The sequence below is a fragment of the Dipodomys merriami genome, unplaced genomic scaffold (genome assembly GCF_024711535.1).
Source record: "Dipodomys merriami isolate MVZ:Mamm:240054 unplaced genomic scaffold, mDipMer1.0.p SCAF_6, whole genome shotgun sequence".
Classification (NCBI taxonomy): domain Eukaryota; kingdom Metazoa; phylum Chordata; class Mammalia; order Rodentia; family Heteromyidae; genus Dipodomys; species Dipodomys merriami.
This window is the reverse complement of record NW_027206179.1, coordinates 622,565-648,162: the sequence shown is the minus strand read 5'-3', so window position 1 is coordinate 648,162 and position 25,598 is coordinate 622,565. Positions and strand designations below refer to the sequence as shown.

Here is a 25,598-nt window from a genome sequence, read left to right as displayed (position 1 = left end):
GCGCCGGCTTTCAGGATGGCCGCTGGCGGCTGCCGGAGCGCCCGGCGCCCGCCGCTCTGCTTCCTCTTCTTGTTGTTGCTGGCGGCGCCCGGCGCTCGGGCCGCGGGCTACCAGGTGAGTGGAGGACCGGGACGGAGCCCGCGTGGGGTCGCGGGGCGGGGCGGGGGGCCCGCGGTGCCGGGCGGGCGGCGGAGCCGAGGGCGGTGCGGCTGGGGCTCCGGGCTCCCGTCGCCCGGGCCCGGCGGGCGCGCGCGGGTCCTTCTGACGGAGTCTCTGCGGGGAACGCGGTGTCCCGCGAGGCCCCAGCCCCGGGGCCCCTCCGGGGCGCCTGTTGCACACCCGCCTTTCCGGCCGGATTGGAGGCGCCCCGGCCGCCGCGCCCCACCGCCCCCTGCACCTGCCTGCGGCCGCGGCGCCGCCCTCCGCTGTCCCGCTGCTGCTCGGCCAAGAATCAGCCTTAGGGTCGTTGGTGAGAAAACGGAATCAGCAGCTGCGGCTCTCGCCGGTAATCCCGGCCACTTGGGAGGCCGAGGTCTGAGGATCGTGGTTCTGAGCCGGTCTAGACCCGAAAGTCCTTGCTTTCCATGAACCAGCAAAAAGCCGGAAGGGGAGCCGTGGCCCAAGCGGTAGAGCGCCAGCCTTGAGTAGAAAAGGCGAGCGAGCGCACAAGGCCCCAGGTTCAAGCCCGAGGACCAGCATGGGACACACCGAACCCCACGTTACATCCACGCGCAGGGCCGGCTGCGGGCGTGGACCGGGGCCGCCGGGAGGGGCGCCTGGAGGGGCGCCGGGCGTGGACGGGGGGCCGCCGGGAGGGGCGCCGGGAGGGGCGCCGGGCGTGGACGGGGGCCGCCGGGAGGGGCGCCGGGAGTGGACCGGGCCTCTCCGGCTCCGAGGCCATCGTCCTGGACCTCGGGGCTTTGCCTGTGGCCTGCCTGGCTCAGTGCTGGCGGGCCCCTGACGGCCCGTGTGTTCGGGGTCCTGCAGACATGTCCCCCGGTGAAGCCGGACATGCTGAACGTCCACCTCCTGGCCCACACGCACGATGACGTGGGCTGGCTCAAGACCGTGGACCAGTACTTCTACGGCAGTGAGTAGGGCGGGCGGCTCTCCCCCCGGGGCCCGGCCTCGGGCTCTTCCCGACGTTGCTGTGTCCACAGTCGGGAACGACATGCATCACGCGGGCGTGCAGTACATCCTGGACTCGGTGCTCTCCGCCCTGGCGGCCGAGCCCTCCCGGCGCTTCGTCTACGTGGAGATGGCCTTCTTCTCGCGCTGGTGGCGCCAGCAGACCAACGCAACGCAGGAGATCGTGCGGGACCTGGTGCGCCAGGGTGAGTGGCCCCAGGAAGCGGAAGAGGAGGCCGAGCCGCCTCCGAGCTCTCGCAGCGCGTGCCCAGCCGTCTCCGCACCGCCACGGCCGTGCGCGTCCAGTCCCAGGCCCCCCCTTCCCAGCGGGAGCGCCCCTCTCCCCTTCCCAGACCGCGGACCCGCGCTCCTAGCCCGCGCCTCTTGGCTCAGGACGCCTGGAGTTCGCCAACGGCGGCTGGGTGATGAACGACGAGGCGGCCACCCACTACGGCGCCATCGTGGACCAGATGACCCTCGGGCTGCGCTTTCTGGAGGACACGTTCGGCAGCGACGGGCGTCCCCGCGTGGCCTGGCACATCGACCCCTTTGGCCACTCTCGGGAACAGGCCTCGCTGTTCGCTCAGGTGCAATCCTGACCTCTCTGGGCCTCACCTCTGGCCCGCACTGGCTCCTCCCCGGCCGTCAGGCCCCGCCCTTCCCCTGCCACATCCGCAGGGAGACCCTGGCCTGCTGAGCCCCCCCCCCCCGCAGTCCTCCAGTGTCCAGTTGTTGCCTTCGCCCTCACCAGACTGCCCAGGGGGCTGGTCACCCTCCGCCCGCCAGGACCGTGGTTGCACCTCGAGCCGCGTGGCACGCGCAGACCCGGCCTCCTTAATGGGCTGGGGTCTTGGCTGAAGCGGTGGACCACCTGCTTAGCTGAGTTCCAGCTCAAGCAGTTCACACTCCAGTACCTCAAAAAACAAACGGCCCCATCCTGAAACCAGCTCCCATTCCTGTCCCCTGACCCTCCATGCTCCAGGCTCAGGCGGGAGGAGGAAAGCCTCCTGTCAGCTATTATTTTTGGTGGTTGCAGGGCTTGAACTCAGAGCTTGGACGATGTCTCTGAGCTCTTTTGCTCAAAGCTAGGGCCCCTTTTGGTTTTTGAGTGGTTAATTGGAGATAAGAATCTCCTGGGGACTTTGGTGGCTTCCAATCGGGCTCCTTTGATCTTAGCCTTCTGAGTTGGTAGGATTACAGGTGTGAGCCACCAGAGCCTGGTCTCCTTTCAGCTTTAACTGAAGGGCAGGGATGGGTCTGGCCTACTCCCTCTCAGCTGCCCTGCAGAATCTTCTGGTCCTTCCCAAGCTCAGATACCTTGCCATGCAAGGTCATGCATGCTTGCAGTCCCAGCACTTTTTTTACCACTTGAGCCATAGCACCACTTCTGGCCTCTTCTGCTTATGCGGCACTGAGGAATTGAACCCAGGGCCTCATGCATGCAAGGCAAGTGCTCTACCACTGAGCCACCTTCCCAGCACTCTTGAGGCAGAGGAAGATCATTAATGTGAGGCCAGTAAAGACTGCATAGCCAGATCCAATCTCAGAAAGAAGCAGAATGAAGCCAGGCACCGGTGGCTCACCCCTGTCATCCTAGCTACTCAGGAGGTTGAGATCTGAAGATTGCAGTTCAAAGCCAGCCTGGGCAGTAAAGTCCATGAGACTTTTATCTCCAATGAACCACCAGAAAACCAGAAGTGGTGCTGTGGCAAAAGTGGTAGAGCGCTCGCCTTGAGCTGAAGAGCTAAGGGACAGTGCCCAGGCCAAGAGTTCAAGCCCCACAACCAACCAAAAAAAAAAAAAAAAAAAAGCAAAATGAAAATTAGGCCTGTAATGCTAGCTACTTGGGAGGCCTGCAGTTCTAAGCCTGCCAGGGAAACATTACTGAGACCCATCTCAATGAATAAACTAGGTATAGTGCTTCACGTCTGAATCTTAGCTAAGAGAGAGAGACAAAGGTATTTTGAAGCCGACAGGGACAAAAAGGGAGAGGAGGACTCTACCCCAAAAAAATGAATGCAGCATCAAAAGGGCCTGGTGGCATGGCTCAAGCAGTAGAGTGTCTGCCTGGCCAGTGCAAGGCCTGGAATTCAGAGCTCCATCCTGCAGAACCAATAACTCTACCCTCACAAAGAACAAACTCCCAAACTGGAAGCCTCCTAAGTTTCAGTAATTAGTTTCTGTGCTCACATCCACCCTTCCCAAGGGGAACTGGGTGGTTGGAGGCTGGGCATGTATTGATTCATCCTTTCCCTCGCACCCCACTCCCAGATGGGCTTTGATGGCTTCTTCTTTGGGCGGCTTGATTACCAAGACAAACAGGTGCGGAAGGAAAAGCTAGAGATGGAGCAGTTGTGGAGGGGCAGCAGCAGCCTGAAGCCACCCACTGCTGACCTCTTCACAGGTGAGGGGCCAGCGTGGGGGCAGGGCTGTCACAGGGCCCCAAGCAAGGGAGGATCCTGGCTTGACTTACTGATCTGTGAATACTGTCCTAAGACCATTAATCATTAAGCGGTGTCCTGCCTCCGGAGAACTCTTTGTACTGGGGCCTGGAGGAGATTGGGATGTTTGCAATGGGAGACTGGTCTCCGTCTTGACGTGGCCTGTCACCCCCAGGGACATGGGACGTGGGAGGCGGTAGGAGGGTGGTGGCCCGGACCAGCCAGGGGATGAACTGAAATCCTACGGCTAAAGGAGGCAACGCAAAAGGGGCTAGAGCTGTGACTCAAGGGGTGGAGCGGCTGCCTGGCCAGCGTGAGGCTGTGGGTTCAATCCCCACAATCATCAAAAGAAAAAAGAAATCTTCGAATGACTTGTGCCCGCGAGCCTCCATTTTCCTTCTGCAGCGGGCCTTCCCGGCGGAGAAGCCCATCCTGGGTGGTCGTGGCAGGCTTTGAGCCCAGGGCAGGTGTGGGGCATCGAGCATCTCCCTCCCCTGAACCTAGTGTGGCTTACAGGTGTGCTCCCCAACGGTTACAACCCACCGGACAATCTGTGCTGGGATATACTGTGTGTGGACGCGCCTGTGGTGGAAGACCCCCAAAGCCCAGAGTACAACGCCGACGAGCTGGTCCATTACTTCCTAAAATTGGCTAAGACTCAGGTAACTCCTGCATCCAGGACTTTGGGGAGGTTGTAGAGCATACACCGAGGCCTTTCCACAGCCCAAGGGGTAGGAGGAGGGAGACCAAATGTTACCATTCCACTCACTACCACCATGGCCACCTCCTTCATGGCATGTCTCCTTCATTAGAAGCATGGGTAAAACAGCATGATAGCTGGACATGGCGGTGCATGCCTATAATCCCAGGTACTTCAGAAGCAGAGATGGGAGAATCAAGGTTCAGGCTGACCAGGGCAAAATGCTGGGATCCTATCTAAAAAAACAAGCTAAAAGCAAAAAAGGGTGGTGGTCCAAGTGGGAGTGGGCCGGGAAAGCATGAGGCCTTGAGTCTATCCCTTGTACTGCTAAAATAACAACAAATGTAAAACAGGTTGGGTAATGGCGGCTCACATATAGTCTTAGCTACTCAGGAGGTTGACATCTGAGGATCATGTTCAAAAGCCAATCTAGGCAGGAAAGATAGAAGTGGAGCTGTGGCTCAAGTGCTAGAGCATCAGCCTTGAGTTCAGGTCCCCGTCCTGACACACAAAACACATACTGAAACACCCCCAAAACATAGCACAGTGATGTAGTGGCCCTTAGCTGTGTTATGGGTCCATGAGACCTACTTGAATACCACTGGCTATTATTATTACTTTTGTTATTATTTGTTGGTTGTTGGCCTTGAATTCAGGGCCTGGGAGCTGTCTCTGAGCTCTTTTGCACAAGGGTAGCACAATACCACTTGAGCCACAGCTCCACTTCTGGTTTTTGAGTGGTTAACTGGAGATCAGAGTCTTAAGGGAACTTTTCCACCTGGGCTGGCTTTGAACTGAGATCCTCAGATCTCAACCTCCTGAGTAGCTAGGATCACAGCTCTGAGCCATCAGTTCCTTGCCTTCTGGCTTTTTTTTTTTTTTTTTGGGTCTGGTCGTGGGCCTGAACTCTGGGCCTGGGCGCTGTCCCTCAGCTCTTCAGCTCAAGGCTAGCACTCTACCACTTGAGCCACAGCGCCACTTCCAGCTTTTTTCCTTTTCGCTTATGTGGTGCTAGGGAATCGAACCCAGGGCTTCATGCATGCAAGGCAAGCGCTCTACCACTGAGCCACCTTCCCAGCCCTGGCTTTTTTTTTTTAAACCTATGTTCCTATGGCCCCATGTATATTTCTTTTTCTTTTTTTTTTTTTTTGCCGGTCATGGGGCCTGAACTCTGGGCCTGGGCGCTGTCCCTCAGCTCTTCAGCTCAAGGCTAGTGCTCTACCACTGGAGCCACAGCGCCACTTCCGGCTTTTTCTGTTTATGTGGTGCTGAGGAATCGAACCCAGGGCCTCATGCTTGCAAGGCATGTACTCTACCGCTGAGCTACCTTCCCAGCCCCCCATGTATATTTCTTGAAATCAGGTCTTCACCTTTGGGCAAGCCCTGTAAAACGAGCCACACTGTCATTTAGTTCCCTCCTACCCTCTAGATAGGGTCTCATGATTTTGCTTTAATCCATGACCTTCCTACCTCTGCTCCCAAGTAGCTGGGAATACAGGCATGTATCACCAGGCTTCACTCCCGTATATATTCTTGGCCATGTAGAGAACCAGCTAGACATAGGAGGTCCAGGACTCTGGTTTGAGGACTCCTTTCTGGCCTCCAGGGCCAGTACTACCGCACCAAGCACACGGTGATGACCATGGGCTCCGACTTCCAATATGAGAAGGCCAACTTGTGGTTCGAGAACCTGGACAAGCTCATTCGGCTGGTCAATGAAGAGGTGAGTGTGCCCGCCCTGTGGTACCTTTGTGCGCATGTGTGAGAATCACCTTGCTATCCCTGGACCTTTGTAAGTGTCTAAGTTTTAAAGAGAAAAGGGTGGCTTTGGTTTACAGAGCTGGAGGTTCAGTGTATGATGGGATGTCCCAGTACTTATTGACATGGTGGGAAGGGCAGATTTTTTTTTGGGGGGGGGGTAAGGAAGTGGGGCTGGTTCTGGTGCTTGAACTCAGTCTAGTACGCTTTCTTGCCTAGGCTGGCTTTGAACTGGGATCCTCATGTTTCATCTTCCTGAGTAGCTAGAATTACAGGCATGAGCCACTGGCACCCAGTTGAGGGGCAGTGATTTTACGCATGAAACCTGAACATTTTAGAGTTCTGGTAACCTGGGGAGAAGTCCTAGACACAGACTTTCAAGGCTACTGAAGGCTGGGACTATGGTTCAAGTAGTGTAATGCCTGCTTGGCTTGAGTTCAAGCCCTGGTATTGCCAAAAAGAAAAGAATGCCTAATGATACCTCTGTGTATGTGTATGCTTGTGCCTGTGTAAATGTGTGTATACACCCGTAGGAATTCCTTCACACAAATGTTTCTTCAGCACCTGTAGTACACTGGGTACAACACGAGCATGGAGGTTGCCTTGCTTCTTTACCTCCCTGAAGTTCAGAGTGAGGCCCCAGGTAGGGCATGGTGGTTCATATCTGTAATCTCAGTTATGGGAGAAATGGAGGTTGGAAGATTTTAGGAAAATTGTGCCTGCCCACCGGGCAAAAAGTGCAAGATCCAATCTGAAAAAGAAACTAGAGCAAAAATGATTAGGAGTGTGGCTCAATAGAGCAATGAAATCCAGGACTGCCAAAGAGAAAAATATATAAATAAATAAGCCTTCATTCATAATAGAAGTCACATCATGTAAGTAGTTGAGTGATAGTGTGCTTAGCATGCTCAAGGCCCTGGGTTCTAGACCCAGCATCACCCCCAAAAAGAAAGAAAAACAGCCAGCCGTACTTGATCCAACACGGGTTGTTCACACCTGTAATCCTAGCTACTCAGGAGGCTTAGAACTGAGAATCCCAGTTCAAAGCCAGCCTGGACAGGAAAGTCCACAAGACTCTTATCTTCCAATGAACCAGAAAAAAACAAAGTGGAGCTGTGGCTCCAATGGTAAAGCCCCATCCTCGAGGGAAAAAGCTTAGAGACAGTGCCCAGCCATGAGTTTAAGCCCCAGTACTAGCACGTGCATGCGGGGTGTATTTAGCGAACACACTCTTGGGAGCAGCGCTGTACACACAGGCCCTACCCCGAGGCCAGAGGTTCACATCTGACTCCCTCCAGCAGCAGGTGGACGGGAGCCGCGTCCATGTTCTCTACTCCACTCCTGCTTGTTATCTCTGGGAGCTGAACAAGGCCAATCTCACCTGGTATTCGTGGGTGCTGTGGGGGTGGGCTGTGGGGGCTGGGCAGCAGGGGTGTGTGGGCAGCCCTGCGGGCCTCGCTCCTGCCCTCAGAGCCCCGGCTGTGCAGGTCGGTGAAGGAGGACGACTTCTTTCCCTACGCCGACGGCCCCCACATGTTCTGGACCGGCTATTTTTCCAGCAGGCCGGCTCTCAAACGCTACGAGCGGCTCAGCTACAACTTCCTGCAGGTGGGAGGGCGCGGGGCGCGGGAGGCGGGGAGGGGCGGGGGGGGGATGGGGGAGGCCGGCGGGGCGGGGGGGGGCGCGGGAGGCGGAGAGGGGCGGGGGGGATGGGGGGTGGCGGGGGGAAAGGGGAGGCCGGCGGGGGGGGGAGGGGGCGCGGGAGACGAGGAGGGGCGGGGCGCGGGAGGCGGGGAGGGGCGGGGGGGATGGGGGGTGGCGGGGGAAAGGGGAGGCCGGCGGGGGGGGGAGGGGGCGCGGGGGGCGCGGGAGACGAGGAGGGGCGGGGCGCGGGAGGCGGGGAGGGGCGGGGGGGATGGGGGGCGGGGGGGCCGGGGGGCGCGGGAGGCCGGCGGGGCGGTGCCCAGCATGCCCCCTCCCCCCTCCCCCCTTCCCAGGTGTGCAATCAGCTGGAGGCGCTGGCGGGCCCGGCGGCCGCCGCGGGGCCGTACGGCGCGGGAAGCAGCGCGCCGCTCCGTAGGTGTCGGGCCGCCCCTGGGGTCCCTTCCCAAAGCCCCTACGAACACACCCCGGCCGTTTCGCGTCTCTCGGGGTCCGGGCGGAGAGTTCTGCCGGGCCCTCACGCTGCCCGACTTCGTGCTGGCAGAGGAGGCCATGGCCGTGCTCCAGCATCACGACGCGGTCAGCGGCACCGCGAAGCAGCACGTGACGGACGACTACGCATGGCAGCTGGCGGCCGGCTGGGGGCCCTGCGAGGTGTGCGGGGGCGGAGCCCGGAAGAGGCGGGACCGAATCGGACCACAAATGCACGAGTGGGCGTGCCTTGGGGCGGTGGGTGGGACTTAGAAGGCCTGTGGGGGCGGGTCCTCAGCAGGTGTGGGATGTAAGTGGTGGAGCCAGTGTGGGCGTGGTTAAGAGCCTGGGAGGGCTTGTGGGGGCGGGGCTTTTGGGAGGAACAGCACAGGGCGCAGCCTCAGGGGAAGGGCCTGGGGATAGTGGTGGAGAAGGTATGGGGCGTGGTTTAGGGTAGAGGTGGAGCCTAATGGAGCTTCTAGGGGAGGGGCCTTGAGAGGAGCAGGGGAACAGGGCGGGGCCTCAGAGGAGATAAGTGGAGAGGGCGTGGGGCGTGGCCTAGGGTAGCGGAGCTTACAGGGGCTGTAGGAACCCCGTGGAGCCCAGGCAGCGGGGCGGGGCTTCAGGGGGGCGGAGACTCAGCTGAGGGCGGGGCTTGGCGCTTCTCCCAGGTTCTCCTGAGCAACGCGCTGTCGCGGCTGAGCGGCTTCAAGGAGGTCTTCTCGTTCTGCCGGAGCCTCAACGTCAGCGTGTGTCCCCTCAGCCAATCAGCCTCGCGCGTGAGTCAGGGAGGGGTGGGACCCCGGGAGCAAGGCCCGAGGACCCCCGGGCAGGCAGAGGAGGGCCTGGGCCTGGGGTGCAGAAGATGGGGCGGTGGCATTATTGTATTTGCTGTGTGTTGAGCTCTGAGCCTCACGCTCTCATTTGGCTTTTAACGCTCAAGGTTGGCTCTCTGCCACTTGGGCCACGGCTCCACTTTCAGCTTTGTTTTGGATGGTGAATTGGAGATGAGTCTCAGAAGAGGCTTTTTCTGCCTGGGTTGGCTTCGAACCTTGATCCTTAGATCTCAGGCCTGTGTGTGTGTGTGTGTGTGTGTGTGTGTGTGTGTACCATCTTTAGGGGCGGTGAACCTGGAATATGTTCCCCCTGTTAGGTTAGGAGGGTTTGAAGAGGATGTGATATGACCCAGGCCCTCTCCAACTTCCCCTGTAGTTCCAGGTCATCATATACAATCCCCTGGGGAGGACGGTGGACCATATGGTTCGGCTGCCGGTCAGTGAAGGCGCTTTTGCTGTCAACGATCCCGATGGCAAGACTGTGCCCAGTGCAGTAAGCCCATTTGGACCTCTCCCTGGGCATTCCTCCCTGCTGCTTATGTAGATCTCTACCTTGAATCTGTCTCCCTCTCTATTTTCCTCCATTGTCCCATAATACCACCCCCTCCACCTTTGGAACATCTTCCAAAGAGTAGCCCATCTTTTAAATCTCCCTCACCCCCATACACACACTTCCAGGGCTGGTTGTGGTGTGCCGATTTGTAATCACAGCACTTGTGAGGCTGAGGAAGAAGGATTGTATGGTCGAGGCCAATGTGGGCTACTAGTTCCTCCCTCCCTCCCTTCTTTTTTTTTTCTCCTCTCTCTTTATTTTTAAATTACTTTTTCTGGCCTGTCTTCTTATATAGCCAAGGTTGGCCCAGAACTTCTAACCCTCCTCCTTTAATCTCCAACATGCTGGGGATTGATTACAGGTGTGACCAGCCATGTCTTCTTCCTCCCAGGAAATTGCCTTTGACTCCTGAAGGTCTCCTCCCTGACTGCTCAATCCCGATCTCAAGAGTCTTTCCTTTCTCAATGACTTCTCCCCAAGTCCTCATCTGTACCCTCCCTGTAGGCTCCCACTCCTTGGGAATCCTCCTTTTCCACCACCTCCTCCTCTACCGCCTTTTATCCTTCTTCCCTCCTTGTTCCTCCTCCCGTCTATCTGCTGCTTCATGCTGGGGATGAACCCAAGGTCTTGGCATGCCAGGCAAGGGCTGTGCCACTGAGCTACACCCCCAGCCTGCTTCTCTTGAAATCTTCCCCTGCCAATCATGACGCCTCGATTTCTTTTCCCCATCTACTCCTTGCCCTCCTCCCCTGTTAAGAGTTCTGCAGGTGTCGGCACAGCTTGACTTGGTTCCCTCCTCTCTCACTTAAGGTGGTGGTCCTTCCCGGCTTCTATCATCAGGAGGACCTCTCAGAGCTACTGTTTGCAGCCCGGGTGCCTGCGTTGGGCTTCAGCATCTACTCAGTAGCCCGTGTGTCCAGCCGGCGCCCCAAGGCCCGCACAAAGGCTGTCAGACCCCAGATATCCCAAGGCCAGGTCTTGGTCATCAAGAATGAGGTGAGGGCCTTTTGGAACCCCATTTTCTCTCCATGATTGTGTGTGTCCTAGAGTGATTTGCTGAGTGACCTTCATCTGAGCCTTGGTATGTTTCCTGGGGCTGTTGTGAGGATCTGGTGTGGCAATTAGTGGTGATTGACAGGTGTGGCTGTGTGTGTGTGTGTGTGTGTGTGTGTGTGTGTGTGTGTGTGTGTGTGTAATTTTAGGGCAGGAGGATCAAGGGAGTGAAAGTGACTTTTAAGGTAAGAGATTTCTGGCTGGGGGTGTGACTGGGCAATAGGAGGTATGACCTAGCAGAAGTGGGGGTGGGGAGTGGAGAAGGTGGGGGGGTGAGGGGCAGTGGAGGCTTAGGGCATGGCTCAGATGTAGGGGGCATGGCTCAGTAGTAGAACACTTAGTATATATGAGGCCATGGATTCTATTCCCAGCACCCCAAATACAAAAACAAAAGATACTGTCATAGGCCTTAGATTCTTACCTTTGTACTTTTACCTTACGTAAAAATTACTCAACATTGTATTTTGTGATGATTAGGAAGACAAGTATAGTCATCTTGTAATATGCTCATTGTTGCTCTATTCAAGTTTTCTTTGCATTCTCTTCTCTCTCTCTCTTTCTTTCTTGGTATATGTGTGTGTTTGTGTTGTTGCTTCTAGGGCTTGAACTCAGGGTCTGGGTGCTGTCCCTTCCCTTTTTCATTCAAGGCTACTGCTCTTATCACCTGAAACACAGCTCTACTTCTGGCTCTTTGGCGGTTAATTGGAGATAAGAGTCACATGGGACTTTCTTGCTCTGGCTGGCTTTGAACCTGGATCCTCACTTCACAATCTACTGGAGTTTGAAATCAGGGCCTTGCGCTTGCTAGGCTGGCATCTCTAGCTCTTCACTGGTTATTTTTGAGATAGGGTCCTGCTTCCCACCTGGCCTGCACCTTGCTTGGGTCTGGCACCACAATCCTTCCAGTGTCAGCATCCTCTCTGGCTTAGGATGACAGATGCTCCCTGTGCCTAGCTCTAGGTATCTCCTAGGGTGGCCTAGAACTGCAATCCTCCTGTCCTCAGTCTCATAAAATGCTAGGATTATAGGCCTGTGTGTGTGTGTGTGTGTGTGTGTGTGTGTTGCTAGTGATCAAACCCCAGGCCTCACACATGATAGGCAATTACTCTACTACTGAGCTATAATCCCATCCCTGCTTCCTTTGGATTCTAAAAGAAATAAAAATACTTCCATGGGCCCCTAAAAATCTCCAGGGTCCTAGTCGGCAGCTCCCGTGTGAGATGCTCAAGGTGGCCGTGGCTTGGAGCAGATGAAGGCTTTGATTGGACTCAGCATGTCACAGGTGTGATGTGGCTGCAGCAGGATTAACCAGGTGTGGGGACACAGAAGTGGGGACCTGCAAGGGCCCAGTTCATCCTGGAGAGCCATGACTAGATTGAGGATCAGGGTGAAGGAGGTTGGAGTTGCCATTGGCTCACGTGATGGACATTTCCCACTGTCCACCCTTCCCTGCTCAGTACATCCGGGCTACCTTCAACCCTGACACAGGGTTATTGATGAAGATTGAGAATATAGACCAGAAACTCTGGCTTCCTGTGGACCAAGGATTCTTTTGGTGAGGGAAGACCACCGGGCTGGGGTCACGGGCGGTGGAAGGGTTCACACAGAGCCGAGTTCCTTTATCCGACTCTGCTCTGCTCTGCTCTGGCTGCAGGTACAACGCCAGTACAGGTAACAAGGAAAGCATGCAGGCATCTGGTGCCTACATCTTCAGACCCAGCCAAAAGAGACCAATGCCCGTGAGCCGCTGGGCCCGGACGCGCGTGGTGAAGGTCTGGAGACAGGGTTGATGAGTGGACATTTGGAGTTGGGAGGGGGTGGGTGTGGTGGTACCCGGAAATGTGATGTGCAAAGGGAGGGTGCAGATGTGGCGAGAGTTTACATTTTCTTAGAGATGGGGTCCGACCCAGGGGTCTTCTCTAAGGCCAGTGTTCGTAGCTGCTTGTGTAAGAGGCCAGCAGGCCAGGCTCTGGTACCTCACCCCTGTCATCCTAGCCACTCAGGAGCCTGAGGTCTGAGGGCTGCAGATTGAATCTAGTCTGGGCAGAAAAGTCCCTAAGATTTTGAACCCCCAGTAAATCAGTCAAGAGCCAGAAGTGGAGCTGTGGCCCAAGTGGTAAAAGCACCAGCCTTGAGCAAAAAAGCCAAATGAGAATGCAAGGCTCTGAGTTCAAACCCCAGTACTGGCTCAAAAAAATAGTGATTCACACCTGTAATCCTAGTTCTTCAGAAAGCTGGGATCTCAGGATTGAGGTTCACAGTCAGCCATGGCAGGCAAGTCTGTGAGATTCCTACTTCCAGTTAACCAGCAAAAAGCCAGAAGCAGCACTGTGGCTCAAGTGGTAGAGCACTAGCCTTGATGAAAAAAGCTCAGGGAGAGCACCTAGGCCCTGGGTTCAATCCCCAAGACTGGCACAATAATAAATTAAAAATCAAAGAAGTAGTTGTCCTTAATATCTGTAGGTGTCAGGATTGGATGTAATGGTGGAAATTGGGGTGAATGGGGGAGACCCAAGTGCAGCTGCTTAAACAATCCAACCACATTGGTAGTTGACATCTTGGGCTTAGGGCTGTATTCCCACAACTCTTGATACAACTCTTGGCTGCCATTTGTGAGGCCCTGGGTTCTATTCCTTACACTACATATATATGACCCCCCCCTCTAAAAAATAATCTACACAGTAATATTGACTCTGGTGGGAAGAGAGGTGGCTGGTTGGTAGCATGACCTCCGACATAGGTCTCTGGGGTTCTTAGAACAGGGTGGGGAGCCTTTGCAGGGCTCTCCTGAGCTAGTGCAGGCTGACTTGCTCTCTCCCTGGTCTTTGTAGACGCCCTTAGTGCAGGAAATACACCAGAACTTTTCAGCCTGGTGTTCCCAGGTGATTCGTCTGTACCTGAGACAGCGCCACCTGGAGTTGGAGTGGACGGTGGGACCGATCCCTCTTGAGTGAGTGGCCCAGGCTGGGACTGGGGTGGGGGAATAAGGGCCCCGGCCAGGCTTAACCTTGCCATCCCTTTGGGCACAGCGATGGCTGGGGGAAGGAGGTCATCAGCCGCTTTGACACCCGGCTGAACACCAAGGGCCGCTTCTACACAGACAGCAATGGCCGGGAGATCCTGGAGAGGAGGTAGGGAGGCTGGGAACCCCATGGGATGGGGGATGGGGGGAGGGGGTGTGTTGGGCCTCCAGGGAGGTGTGGGAATTTGCTGATCACAGGAAGGAGGGAGGGAAGGAGAGAAATGGAGGAGCCCGATACCATCTTTGACCAAATCACCCGACCCAGGCGGGATTATCGACCTACTTGGAAACTGAACCAGACAGAGCCAGTGGCTGGAAACTATTATCCTGTCAACAGCCGAATTTATATCACGGTACCCGGTTCCTCATGTAATCGCCCTGCAGTGTGTGTGTGTCTCCCTGTATTCCCAGCATCTCCCTAATACTAGAGCAGACGGACAGCCCTTCATTCTCCCTTGTCCTTCACTCCTTGCCCCCAGGATGGGGCCACACAGCTGACGGTGCTCACTGACCGCTCCCAGGGGGGCAGCAGCCTGCAGGACGGCTCGCTGGAGCTCATGGTGAGTGGCTGATGGCATTCAAGACAGGCTTCTGGGGGTGGGGGGGGGTGGGGAGAGGATGGGAAGGGAAGGGAAGGGGAAACAAAGGAGGAGGCTACAGTGTTGGTAAGAAATGTACTCATTATCTTGCCCATGTAATTGTGACCCCTCTGTACAGTATTTTCACACACACACAAAAAAGACAGGCTTCTGTCCCCATATTATCCTCCTGCTGGATCTTGGGATATTCTGTTTTCATGTCAGTACTAGGACTTGAACTCAGGGCCTTGTGCTTGTGCTTGGTACTTTCCCTCAAGGGTGGTGCTCTACTACTTGAACTGCTTTGGCTTTTTGCTAATTGGAGATGAGAGTTTCTTCGATTTTTAATGTGCAGACTGCTTCAAACCATCGATGTTCCTCTTGTTTGCCTCTCTTGTTTGCTAATTGAGACAGAGCCCAACCAAGATCCTCCTGCCTCAGCCTCCTGAGTGTTGGGATTACAGATGGGTACTACTACGCACACCTTCTTTCCTCTACTGTTTCTCTTGAAAAGTCCAAATTACTGGCCCCGAGATACCCTGGAGATGCTCACCGTGTCCTGGCCACTCTCCGCCCAGGTGCACCGAAGGCTGCTGGAGGATGATTCCCGGGGAGTCGGGGAGCCGCTGCTGGAGCTGGGGAGCGGGCAGGTGGTTCGAGGACGCCACCTTGTACTTCTGGACAGGGTGGGCAGAGCAGCTGCTGGGCACCGGCTTCTGGCTGAGGAGGTGGTCCTGGCCCCCCAAGTAGTGCTGTCCTCCGGTCATGGCACCACCTACCACCCTGAGGCCATCCCTCAGACTCAGGTGAGGGCAGGCAGGGCGGGTGGAGGACTGGACTGAAGTGGGACCCCATCTGGCACTTCCAACAAGCCCGGGGGAGACCACGGGCTGCCCCGCCCCCTTGTCTCAGCCCCTTGGACCAGACCCGCCCCTTTGTGTCAGCTCCACACTGCGCAGACCTCGCCCTGTGTCAGCTCATTGTCAACCCACCTAGACCCGGTACGCACCCAGCCTGCCCACACCGCCGCAGCCTCACCTGTTACCCTCCCCTGCCCAAGGCTGTGCGGCCTGGGCCAGCCCCGGCTCCTCCAGGTCATGTCCGCCCCTTCCTCTGACTTGCACCTGACTCTGACCTGCACGGCGGGGGCTTATCCCAAGCGAGGACCCCGTTTTGCTAAGTGTGGCTGCGTGTCTCCCTTCAGAGACCTGCCTGGACTTTTTGGTGGAGTCTGGGCCGTGCCTGGGCTACGCCCCGCCCACCTCTGACCAAGTCCCGCCCCCAACACCCTTCCAACCCCGACCTGTCAGTCACACTTCTGAGGGCAGCTGAGCCCCGCCTCTCTACTGAGGCCCCGCCCTGACGTCGCCCGCCCCCTGCAGTACTCAGGGCTGCGCAGGGAGCTGCCGCCCTCGGTGCACCTGCTGACACTGGCCCGCTGGGGCCCAGAGACGGTGCTGCTGCGCTTGGAGCACCAGTTCGCCAAGGGAGAGGACTCCCGCCGCAACCTGAGCGCCCCTGTGACCTTGGACTTGCAGGTGAGGAGGGAGGAGGTGCGGCAGAGATGGGAATGGGGCCAGACGGGGCAGAGATGAAAACTGGGCCCATCTGCTTCCCGCAGAACCTGTTCTCCGCCTTCACCATCATCCACCTGCAGGAAACCACGCTGGCGGCCAACCAGCCCCGGGCCAGCGCTTCCAGGCTCAAGTGGACACCAAATACTGGTGCGGACGTAGGACCTAGCAGATCCAGGCTAGGGGTTTAAGGGTCACAAGTGTTTGGTGGCTCATGCCTTGTAATCCTAGCCACACAGGAGGCTGAGATCTGAGGATCCAGGTTCAAAGCCAGCCAGGGCAGCAAAGTCCAGGAGACTTTTTTTTTTCTAGTTACCAGCACAAAAGCCAGAAGTGGAGCGGTGGCTCAAGTAGAATACGCTAGCCCTGAGTAAAATGCTGAGGGACAGTGCCTAGGCCCTGAGCTCAAGCACTGATTACCCCTCTCCTCTAATAGGCCTTGTAGACTAGTAGTGCACCCAGGATTTAAGAGTCTGCCAGTGTGGTTCTGGGATGGTGCTTACCATCTCTGGGGTCTGTCAGGCTGTAAGAGGAGGAGCTTAAAATAGGGGAGACTGGGGGGTCCTTGGGGTGGGGTGAGGCTTAGGACATATTTGGACGGTATGGAGGTGTTCAGCCCAGAGGCGGGTGCCTAATGGGGCATCCCAGACTCATCCCTTCCCTCCTGTTCATCACAGGCCCCATCGCCCACCCCACTCCGCCCGTCCTGGACCCTGCCTCAGTCACCCTGCAGCCCATGGAGATCCGAACCTTTCTGGCCCAAGTGCAATGGAAAAGGGACAGCTAGGGCTGCTGGGAGAGGGGCAGGCCTCCCTCCTCCCCCAGCTGCTTCCACTCACAAAAGCCATTAAAATGCCAATACTAAGAGCCGCGTTTGTAGTGACTATGTGTGTTGCTTTGCTGGGGGGAGCAGAATGCGTGACCCAGAAAGGGCAGCAGACAGCCTTCACCTTATGTGGGATCGGCTGATGCCTTCATCAGAACCAGGACAAGGAGAAGTAATTCCTATTAAGCGTAATAATGTAAGGCATGTGGTCAGACCATGGGGAAGAGACTAGGCAGTTACCGTCCCCAAACGGACCCTCCCTCGGGCAAGGCCAGATTCCTAAGGAAGGTGTCTTCATCTAGCTGTCACACTACATGGGGTCTGCTGGATAAGACTCCCTGAAACATCGTGTTTTGAGATAGTCTATGTAGACGAGGCTGGCCTGGAACGTGTGATTGCCCTGCTTCTGTTTCTAGAGCGCTGGGATATGGGTCCCAGAGTTGTCTGTTGCCCTGTGCTTGTTCTTGTTCTTCACATGCTGATTTCTTTTCCCTCTAAATTATCTTTAAGCAACTGTACAAAGGGTTACCATTCAACACACTTATGCTGATTCTTTGGGGTGTAGCTCAGTTCTACAGCACTTACCCTGCATGTAAAAGGCCCTGGGTTTGATGCCTAGTACTGCAAACAAAACAAAGAACAACCTCTCAAACATCCTTAAATTGAATTGAATTACATTTCAATTTGCCCATGGGTCCAACTTTTGAGCTAGAAATATAAAATCTTATTGATTTAATAATACATCAACACGTGTTTAAATGATTGTTTAGGAGTATTTACAGAATTCTCTCACTTTGGAGAATCTTTGCTGAAGTAAGAAGAAATCCAAGCTGGGTGCCGGTGGCTCATGCCTGTAATCCTAGTTACTCAGGAGGCTGAGATCTGAGGATTGAAGTTTAAAGCCAGCCAGGGCAGGAAAGTCCATGAGACACTTATCTCCAATATAAACCACCAGAAAACCGGAAATGGCGCTGTGGCTCAAGCTAGAGTGCTGGCCTTGTGCTGAAGAGCGCAGGGACAGTGCCCAAGCCCAGAGTTCAAGCCCCACGACCAACAAAAAGAAAAAAAAAAAAGCGAAAGATAAATTTGGAGAAGGAATCAGTGAACTGGGTACTGGTGGCTCATGCCTGTAATTCTACTCAGGAGGCTGAGATCTGAGGATCTCAGTTTGAAGCCAGCCGAGGCAGGAAAGTCTGTGAGACTCATCTCTAATGAACCACCAAAACAAAGCAAGCAAGCTGTAATTGCAGCTGTGGCTCAAAATGGTAGAGTGCTAGCTTTGAGAAAAAGCTACTCAAGGACATAGCCCAGGTCTTGAGTTCAAGCCCCAGGACCAGCAAAAATAAAAAAAGCAGTGATAAAAATCTTTTGACTTTTCTATTTCTTTCAGTGTTTCAATGTTTGGACACATCTCATATGAATTAACCTTGCATCTAGCTTCCTATATGTGTGTGTGTGTGTGTGTGTGTGTGTGTGTGTGTGTGTGTGTGTGTGTGTGTGTGTGTGTGTATTTGTTGTTGCTGTTGGTGGTGGTTGTGGGACTTGAACTAAAGGCTTGGGCACTGTCCCTGAGCTCTTTTGCTCCTGGCTAGTGCTCCACCACTTTGAGCCACAGCACCATTCCTAGTTTTATGCCGGTTAATTGGAGACAGGAGTCTCACAGACTTTCCTGACTGGGCTGGCTTTAAATCATGACCCTTAGATCTTAGTCTCCAGGATTACAGGGGTGAGCTACTGGTGCTGGCTCTGTTACATATACAGCATTTCTCCACAATGGGCATTTTCAAGTAGAAATTAAAAAATGCTCCCCTACTCAGTGGTCTTTGTTTGGTGTGTAACTTCCTGTGTTTATTTAAGGAAGTAGACAAAGTGAAGGCTTTCCCCTCTGCTAACACTGGAAAAGCTTCTTCCTGCTCTGAGTTCTTTCATGTCCTTATGTGAGTAGGGCTTCCCCCCGTGTGAATTCTCACGTGGCCTTGGAAGCTGGTGGGATATATGAACACTTTGCCACACTCCTTACACTCATAGGGCTTCTCTCCAGTGTGCGTTCTCGTGGATCTGAATGTAACGCACAACTGACCACCTTGCCACACCGTGTACGTGTGTATGGTTTTCCACCAGTGTGCATCCTTTCAAAGCGCACTGAGGAACATGAAGGCTTTCCCACATTCTCCATTGGTGACTTCCACCTCCAGTGTGGGTGATCACGTGTCTCCTGAAATTCTCCAGAGAAATGAAGGCTTTCTATGCTGCTTGCATTCATAGGGTTTTTCTCCCGTGTGATTTCTCTCGTGGATTTCCAAGCCAGGGGATAATTGAAAAGTCTTCCCACATTGTTGACATCCGTATGGTTTCTATCGGGTGTGGGTTAGTGCGTGGATTTGAATAGAACTGAGGCAGCTGAAGGCTTTCCCACTTTCTCTGCATCCATAGGACTTCTCTCCCGTGGGGGCCCTTGCGTGGACTGGAAAGGCTGGCCACGCACTGAAGGCTTTCCCACACTCCTGGCATTTGTGGGTTCTTTTGTGGATCTGAACAGATGCAGAACCCCGGAAGGCTTTGCCACATTGTTGCCATCCATAAGGTTTCCCTCCGGTGGGAATTTGCTCGTGGATGCGTAGAAAACTGGGCCGAATGAAGGCCTTCCCACACACCTCACACTTGTAAGGTGTGTCTCCACTGTGTGTGAGCATGTGCGTTGGCACGCTCGTGCAGGAGACAAAGGCTTTCCCACATTCTCCACATCCACAGGGTTTCTATCCGATGTGGGTTGGCGCGTGGATTTGAATAGAACTGAGACAGCCGAAGGCTTTCCCACACTGCACACTCATAAGGCTTCTCCCCCGCGTGCATCCTTTGGTGAGAGCTGAGCGCCTTGCTGCAGCGCTCACAGCTGGGGCTTCGCCCGGCGTGCGCATGCTCGTGGGTCTGCCTGGGCCGCTGCTGCACAAACGCCTTCCCGTGCTGGCTGTGCTTGTAGGGCTTCTCCCGGTGTGGGCGCTCTCCTGTCTCTGAAAGGACTTGAGGAACTGAAGGCGATCCCACACTCCTTACCTGTGTACGGCTTCTCTCCACACTTAACCCCTGAGATGATCAGGTCCAGGGTGAGATCTGACGGGCCTCCTAAGGGAAGAATGGAGCTTGAAGGCTTTCCCACAGCGGTGGCATTCACATGCTGTCCCTCCCATGCTGTCCTTGGTCACATCTGGGAGTTGACTGCCAGCGCCTCCGCCTCTTTAGTCTCTCCTGGGTACAGTGTTGTGGTAAAAATAAAAATGAGACATGTTTCTAATGCTTATTATTTGACAAATTTGACAAAGATTAGACATTCTTCTTAGAGCTCTTGTAAAGTGGTGTACACCTGTAATCCCAGCAGTAGTATTACGAGGTCCAGGCCAGCCTGGGCCTCACGGTGAACCTCTGTTGTAAACTAAATCTCTCCAAACAACCAATCAAAACCTGATTTGTTGTTTCAGTCCTAGGGCTTGAACTGTTTTTTTTTTTGTCAGGTGTGGGGCTTGAACTCTGGGCCTGGGCGCTGTGCCTCAGCTCTTCAGCTCAAGGTGAGCGCTCTACTACTTGAGCCACAGTGCTACTTCCAGCTTTTTCTGCTTATGTGGTGTTGAGGAATCGAACCCAGGGCCTCATGCAAGCAGTCTACCACTGAGCCACCTTCCCAGCCCTGAACTCAGCTTTGTCCTTTGTCGTCTTTGTGCTCAAGGCTCGCATTCTGCCACTTGAGCCACAGCATCACTTCTGGCTTTTTGTGAGTAATTTACTGGAGATAGAGTCTCAGGGACTTTCTTTCTTGGCTGGCTTTGTACCATGATCTTCAGATCTCAGCCTCTTGAGTAAGATTTCAGGCCAGAGCCATCAGCACCTAGTGTGTGTATGTGTCTGTGAGAATGTGTGTGTCCTCTCCTCAGATCCATGAGTTGCCAAACACTGTCTGTTTTGGTTGCCATGAGTTACTCAAGATCCTCCTGCCTGACCCCCTCAAGTGCTGGGTTACAGGTGTGCACTACGATGTTGCCGTCACCTCATCTGCTTTTTGTGTCCGTCTATTCTTATCATTGTATGCAAGAAGCCAGGAAATCCAGTTTGTGATGAAATCTGCCTGACCACATTGTCTTGGGGTCATGGGAAATGCTGAGATTCTCCTGGCTGAATGAACTTTTCTTTTGTCGGGCCTTGAGGCGAGCTCTCCACGATTCTCCCGCCATCACAGGCATCTGGGGCCGCGGCTGGCCGGGTCCGGGTCGCCGCTCAGGGCCGGAATGGGACGGGAAGCGGGGTCCCGGCTACGGCCTCCGACCCGCGCCCACTGCACCCCGTGGCGCCTGAGGGGACGCGGAGAGGCCCGAGCCCGGAGCACGGCTCCCCACCAGAACCCTTCGGGGTCCCGCGTTCACCAGCATGGTGACTTTCGGATGGGACGTGATGTAACATGCGCCTTTGCATAATTTGGCCACGCCCACGGTTCCCTTGGCGACAATGACACAATACGCACTATGGCGTACGTGGCCACGCCCTCCGTTCCCTAGGTGACCGTGAGGACTCAGTTTCCATTGATTGACAGCTAATAAGATGCTGAGCAGGTCCGGCGCCGGTGGCTCCCCCCTGTCATCCTAGCTACTCAGGAGGATGAGATCTGAGGATCGTGGTTCAAAGCCAGCCCGGGCAGGAAAGTCTGTGAGACTCATCTCCTACGAACCACCAGAAAACTGGAAGTGGTGCTGTGGCTCAAGTGGCAGAACATTCGCCTTGAGCTGAAGAGTTGAGGGACAGCGCCCAGGCCCAGAGTTCAAGACCCACTACTGACCAAAAAAATAAATAAATGAAACATGCTGAGCAGAATCTGCTTCCATCCTCTTCCTGAGATGTTTCCTTTTCCCCGTCTGAGTATGAGACACCATTGTCTTCCCACAGCTTCTTGAGAACGTGAGAAGACATTTTAGGCTTACTTTCTAGATGATGCCACTTCTCCACTCCCCCCCCTTTCCCTCCCACAGTCACCTTGATGAAGCCCCAGTGGAGCAAGAGAATTTTCTTTGGTACTGATTTCAGCTTGAACTCAGGACCTGGGTTCTGTCCCTGAGCCTTTTTGTTCCGTCAAGGCTGGTGCTCTGCCACTTGAGACACATCTCCACTTCGGCAGGCTCTTTAGTGGTTAACTGGAGATGAGAATCTCATGCACTTTCCTGCCCAGGCTGGTTTTGAACATCCATCCTTGGATTTCAGCTTCTTGAGTCTCTAGGATTACAGACGTAAGCCCCACCAGCGCCAGCTTCATCATTTAGCATTTCAATATTCTTTGGACACAGGATGTAGTGCAACGTGCACATCAGGTCATCTTATCGGTAACTGTCATGGTCATTTGCAGAGTAAAGTGTCCTAAAAGGTAACAGTAATACCACCTAAAACCAGGGAAGACTTGAAAGAATTGTTCAAAATGAGCTGGTGTCGAGGAATGACATATATTCCCTGACAGTCAAATAGGCTTAATCGGAGTTAGCTACAGGACGGTGGCCACTAGCGGGGCTGCCTTCCCTGGATTGGCTCAGGTCACACTAAAGTCACCAGCAGCCCACCTATGCATGGCCTAGTTTCTAGGTCTCCAAGTGTATAGCAGCCTTAGATCGCCACCTAGTGTCAACGGTGCAGAATGAACTAGAGGCTCAAATAAGAGGACAGATAAAGTGTTCTGGGCAGATTAAGAGAAGGGCTCTGAGGCTCGAATTCGGCCTGGGCGCTGTCCCTCAGCTCTTCAGCTCAAGGCCAGTGTTCTACCACTTGAGCCACAGCGTCACTTCCGGCTTTTTCTGCTTATGTGGTGCTGAGGAATCGAACCCTGGGCCTCATGCATGCAAGGCAAGTGCTCTACCACTGAGCCACCTTCCCAGCTCTACTTTTTACTTTTCTTTCTAAATTTGCTTAAGGCTAGAGCTCCACGACTTGAGCCACAACTCCATTTCCAGCTTTTTTGGTGCTTAATTACAGAGTCTCACAGACATGCCTGCCTGGGTGGCTTCTAACTGCGATTCTGAGAATCAGCCTTCGAAGTAGCTAGGATGATAGGTTTGAGCCACAGACGACTGATCTCTTCTCCTTTCTCTTCTGTTCTCTTCTCCCTTCCGCCCCAACTGAAGTAGGCATATCTCGAGTTTCGGGGGCCTAGGCCACACAGCCCGGGACAGGCCTTACGCCAGCCCTTCCCCTTGGTCCAGTGGAGCGGGGCCGGATTCACCATTCACCCTCCATTCACCGTGCATCCGTCATGGGTAACTCCAGGTGGAAAAGCCTCGAATGCTCACTCACCTGTGCTGTTCCCCGAGTTCGGTGGAAGCCGAGTCCCACCCAGAATCCTGAGTACAAGTTGTTCGACCGCGAATGTATCTGGGGGCTGAGCCCGAGGCTCCCCTTGGCGCCTCCTGCGGGCTACAGGACGGTTGCTCCGGCAACGGGGGCGGGCCCTAGCGGCTGTCCGTCAGGCCCCACCGGAAGTGGCTGTGGCTGCGTACCGGAAGGAGCACGGAAGCGCCTCGTGGTTCCCACGGCCATTGTTGCGCATCTCGCCTGACGTCCGAACCGGAGGCGGCCGGGGTGGAGGTGGCCCGCCGTGAGCGCGGGTGCCGTGAGGGGGACGCGGGGCGGCCCGAAGACAGACGCGGTGCGTGTGGGCCTCGGCCCCCTCGGGCCCCCTCAGGTCTCTTCCGGTCCGGGGCGTCGCGGGCGCGGCCTGGCGCTGCCGGAGCCCCAGCGCCCGGGGCCCCCCGGGCTGTGTGGAGGACGGGGGGCGTCTCAGGCGGGGCTGGTGGGGTCCCCGGGCTGTGTGGAGGACGGGGGGCGTCTCAGGCGGGGCTCGTGGGCCCCCCGGGCTGTGTGGAGGACGGGGGGCGTCTCAGGCGGGGCTCGTGGGGCCCCCCGGGCTGTGTGGAGGATGGGGGGCGTCTCAGGTGATTCGTGGGGTCCCCGGGCTGTGTGGAGGATGGGGGGCGTCTCAGGCGGGGCTCGTGGGGTCCCCGGGCTGTGTGGAGGATGGGGGGCGTCTCAGGCGGGGTTCGTGGGGTCCCCGGGCTGTGTGGAGGACGGGGGGCGTCTCAGGCGGGGCTCGTGGGTCCCCGGGCTGTGTGGAGGATGGGGGCGTCTCAGGCGGGGCTCGTGGGGTCCCCCCCGGGCTGTGTGGAGGATGGGGGGCGTCTCAGGTGGTTCGTGGGGTCCCCGGGCTGTGTGGAGGATGGGGGGCGTCTCAGGCGGGGCTCGTGGGGTCCCCGGGCTGTGTGGAGGATGGGGGCGTCTCAGGCGGGGCTCGTGGGGTCCCCGGGCTGTGTGGAGGATGGGGGGCGTCTCAGGTGGTTCGTGGGGTCCCCGGGCTGTGTGGAGGATGGGGGGCGTCTCAGGCGGGGTTCGTGGGGTCCCCGGGCTGTGTGGAGGATGGGGGGCGTCTCAGGCGGGGTTCGTGGGGTCCCCGGGCTGTGTGGAGGATGGGGGGCGTCTCAGGCGGGGCTCGTGGGGTCCCCGGGCTGTGTGGGAGGATGGGGGGCGTCTCAGGCGGGGTTCGTGGGGTCCCCGGGCTGTTCGTTTCCCCCTCACGATTCATATTTTCGGGAGGTGCGGTGTGGGGTGTGACCCTGGCCCAGCCTCTCCCCGTCTGCCGCGGCTTCTTCTTGTATTGGCTCTTTTGACACAGGGTGAAATAGCGCAGCTTCCCCGGACCGGTGGGACTCGAACCCATAATTGACAAAAGGAGTCACCCACACGCAATAGGGCTAGGCATCAATGGCCACGGTGTCTGACCTCCACTATGCCAAGACAGTGAAGAACAGCAATAAACTCAAATAGCTCAGGGTATTTAAAGGCAAGATCCATGGGGGAAGGGGACACCACGCGCAGGTGGCCAGTGGTAGTTTCTTGATCGGCCAAGAAGCAAGTTACAAAGCAGAGCTAGCAGTTAGTGATTCCAAAATGGCGATTATAATTCCAGTGATTCCACTAACCGAGGCCATAAGTGACAAGGCAAAGTCCTTATCCCAGATCTTCCCATCAGAGAAGCAAGGTAGTGAAAATAGCAATGACAGTCTCTACAAGCAAAGCAATAAATCTTCGAAGCAAAAACCACATTCCAAATTTCTTATCACACCCAAAAATCAAACTGCCTTCCAGGTTTTCTGGCTCTGAGAGCCTGCCTTTCAAGTTTGGCCCTATTCTTACTTTGCAAATTTCAGCAAATGCTAGGCCCCAGTTTGCCCCATTCCTAGGTTCTGTGCCTGTTTATCAGGTTACCTGGGACTTGTTTGTTCCAGTTAAATTTCATTCTTCTTGGTCTAATTGTTTAATTTAACATGGTTCTAACAAGGATCTCCCCAGGTATCCCAGGCTGGCCTTGAACTCAAAATCCCTTATGTGAAGGTGGCCAGAATGCCAGGCTCCCTTCAGTCTCCTTTCTATGATGGAAAATCAATTGCTATTTCTTCAGACCTTCCCCCATCTCTAGTCCCAGAATCTATGGTTCCAGCTTGTTTTCCTCATTTCATCTTTGGACTATATTCCCAAGGATGGTCCCAAATGGTCTCCCAATCTACATTGTTCCATTGTTCTGAGTTATTATATGTCCTTGTGCTTTAGAGTCTAGGCAGGAAATGACAGAGCTATCAAGGTTGTAGCTTGAACTCTTGTCCTAGTCTCTGTCCCTGAGCTCCTTTTGCTGGTGCTCTGCCACTTGAACCACAGCTCCACTTCCAGCTTTTTCTGTGGTGATTAATTGGGATAAGAGTCTCATAGACTTGCCCTGGGTTAATTTCCAACTGCGATCCTCAGATCTCAGTGGTTTGAGTAGCTAGGATTACAGATGTGAACCGTTGATTTTCAGCTCCAGCCCCATTTTCTTTGGAGACACAATTTCATGTACTTTTCTAGGTTTTGGCTGGCTTCAAACTACAATTCTGAGCCAAGTCTTTTGAGTGGCTAGGATTAGGGGCATGTGCCACTGGTGCCCA

The 25,598-nt window shown here is 55.4% G+C and overlaps 1 protein-coding gene across 2 annotated transcripts; it reads left to right on the top strand.

Moving 5' to 3' along the window:
* LOC138813770 (lysosomal alpha-mannosidase-like) lies at positions 1-16,648 on the top strand. Of its 2 annotated transcripts, none has more exons than XM_070002181.1 (24): positions 1-114; positions 988-1,090; positions 1,161-1,334; positions 1,522-1,715; positions 3,400-3,532; positions 4,086-4,231; positions 5,876-5,992; positions 7,329-7,411; positions 7,515-7,635; positions 8,025-8,103; positions 8,234-8,343; positions 8,832-8,939; positions 9,373-9,489; positions 10,360-10,545; positions 12,060-12,157; positions 12,257-12,374; positions 13,434-13,552; positions 13,632-13,733; positions 13,890-13,977; positions 14,104-14,184; positions 14,781-15,008; positions 15,585-15,740; positions 15,824-15,926; positions 16,454-16,648. In XM_070002181.1, exons 1-24 carry the CDS (start codon positions 16-18, stop codon positions 16,561-16,563), a joined length of 2,973 nt encoding a protein of 990 aa, XP_069858282.1. In that variant the 5' UTR covers positions 1-15; the 3' UTR covers positions 16,564-16,648. The 2 variants fall into 2 exon arrangements, with proteins under 2 accessions (XP_069858282.1, XP_069858281.1); XM_070002180.1 differs by having other exon boundaries at positions 7,326-7,411.
* The last annotated feature ends 8,950 nt before the right edge of the window (positions 16,649-25,598 follow it).

Bases quoted from the DNA above. Each gene is read 5' to 3' on its own strand.
- LOC138813770 (XM_070002180.1), top strand. From the start codon at position 16: ATGGCCGCTGGCGGCTGCCGGAGCGCCCGGCGCCCGCCGCTCTGCTTC. The intron at 1,335-1,521 runs GTGAGTGGCCCC...CTCTTGGCTCAG, and splicing joins GCGGGACCTGGTGCGCCAGG to GACGCCTGGAGTTCGCCAAC. The intron at 5,993-7,325 runs GTGAGTGTGCCC...GACTCCCTCCAG, and splicing joins TTCGGCTGGTCAATGAAGAG to CAGCAGGTGGACGGGAGCCG.